The sequence below is a fragment of the Triturus cristatus genome, chromosome 7 (assembly GCF_964204655.1).
Source record: "Triturus cristatus chromosome 7, aTriCri1.1, whole genome shotgun sequence".
In the NCBI taxonomy this organism is placed as follows: Eukaryota; Metazoa; Chordata; class Amphibia; order Caudata; family Salamandridae; genus Triturus; species Triturus cristatus.
This window is the reverse complement of record NC_140590.1, coordinates 168,298,014-168,299,779: the sequence shown is the minus strand read 5'-3', so window position 1 is coordinate 168,299,779 and position 1,766 is coordinate 168,298,014. Positions and strand designations below refer to the sequence as shown.

Below are 1,766 nucleotides of genomic sequence, written 5' to 3'. Positions count from 1 at the left end.
ATTTGGGGTGTTTGAGTTTTATTTTCTCCAAGAGGGGTATATTTTCTCTCTGTGCACATCGGGTCCTTTTGTAGTCAGTTGGGTTGAGGACCAGGAAGTTTTGGAAGTTATGCGACAGTCAACCCCCATCCACACACAAGTAAAACAATTCATAGAAAACTGGTAATTATGTTAAACTGAGCGCGCGTGCGCATTAAAAAAAAAAGTGAAATTGCATGAGGCTTGCGAGGACGGAAGGGGGACAGGAGACAGGAGCACATCGCGTATCTGGACGTGCGTGTTCACGGGCGCGTTCACAATTCCAGTCGCCCCTGTGTTGGAGTGGGCTTCTGCCTTAAAAACAAAGACAAAAAAAAACACACCAAGGTTTTCCGACCAACACCTAGTGCAACCTGTTGCGAAGGGCACCGCTGCGGGCGACGAGACATTTTGTGTGGCTGACCCCCACAGCAGTGTTGGGGCAACAAGAGACAGACGATTTCTGCAAACAACGCCCCTTGGGGCACACACCTTGGACTCTCGTTCTAGAGCACGTTTGAAGCCTACTGGCGGTGCCTGAGGTTGCCTGAAAACTTTGGGGGTGCAAAGCACCAAGAGCGCCCCAAAGACCGCACCCAGGCATTTCACATATGTGACACTGCTTAAGGCTCCCCTGGGCAGCTGTTGGCCTTCTGGACGCAGGGAGTTTTTAAAACATTCAGCACACTATTTTGGGGTACATAGGGTTAGGGCTTTTCTGCACAGAGTATTCAGGGAGCAGAGGGACAGGGATACACAAAAAAGCAACTGCATTTCCTGGTCTTCTGAGCTAAGGGCTCTAGTTAGAATACTGGGGAGTATCTTTCTTGAGGTACAGACTTCTGACTTTTGGGGTGCAGTTCCCTCAGTTATTTGAGGGTAGGTCTTTAGTTCTTGGTCGCAGTTCACTCCGCTCCTGGACTCAGCTCTCTCTTGGTCTCCAGTTGTCGGGGTGCACACTCCCCCCACCTCACGCTCCATTCCAGGGCCGCAGCCATGCTGCCGGGACTCTGCATTCTGCTCTCCCTGATCGTGGGCCTGTGCCGGGCCCTGGGCTCCTTCGTGCACTGCGAGCAGTGCGACGACAAGGCCCTGTCCATGTGCCCGCCAACCCCCAACGCCTGCGAGCTGGTGAAGGAGCCGGGTTGCGACTTTTGCCTGACCTGCGCCCTGGCCGAGGGCCAGGCCTGCCGCATCTATACAAAGCGCTGCGCCCAGGGCCTGCGCTGCCTACCCCGCCAGGGCAAGGACAAGCCCCTGCACGCCATGCTGCACGGCCGAGGAGCCTGCCTGCCTGCCTGAGAAGAGCTAACGGGAGGCGACCAAGGCGGGTGAGTGACGGCACTACCGTGCCTGCGAGTGCCGCGCTGCTTCGACTCAGTGCACTGAAGCAAAGTGCCTCACCAGACTGTGCTGTGTGTGTGTTGCGTCATCGCATTGGGTGTGACATCACGGCTGTGCTTGATTCTGACGTGCTACTTCGCCTGCCTGCCCTAGTCCAACTCACTGACTAAACAAAGCGCCTCGTCATCGCGTTGGGTGTGGCTTCACTGCTGTGCGTGAAAGCGCGCTGCTTTGTCTGAATGAAAGATTGAGAGAGGCGCCGCTACGTGCGTAACAAACTGACTGCATAGTGCCCTCTTCCCCAGTGCTGTGTGCAAGTGTGACGTCACGGCGATGGGCATGACGTCACGCGCCGAGATGCTCTGACTGTGAGTTTGAGAGACGCGCCACTGTGCTAAGCACAG

The 1,766-nt window shown here is 55.5% G+C and overlaps 1 protein-coding gene across 1 annotated transcript; it reads left to right on the top strand.

The window, feature by feature from the left end:
• Positions 1–1,014: 1,014 nt before the first annotated feature.
• LOC146809135 (insulin-like growth factor-binding protein 5) lies at positions 1,015–1,320 on the top strand. The gene has a single exon (XM_085614829.1). It carries the CDS (start codon positions 1,015–1,017, stop codon positions 1,318–1,320), a length of 306 nt encoding a protein of 101 aa, XP_085470955.1.
• The last annotated feature ends 446 nt before the right edge of the window (positions 1,321–1,766 follow it).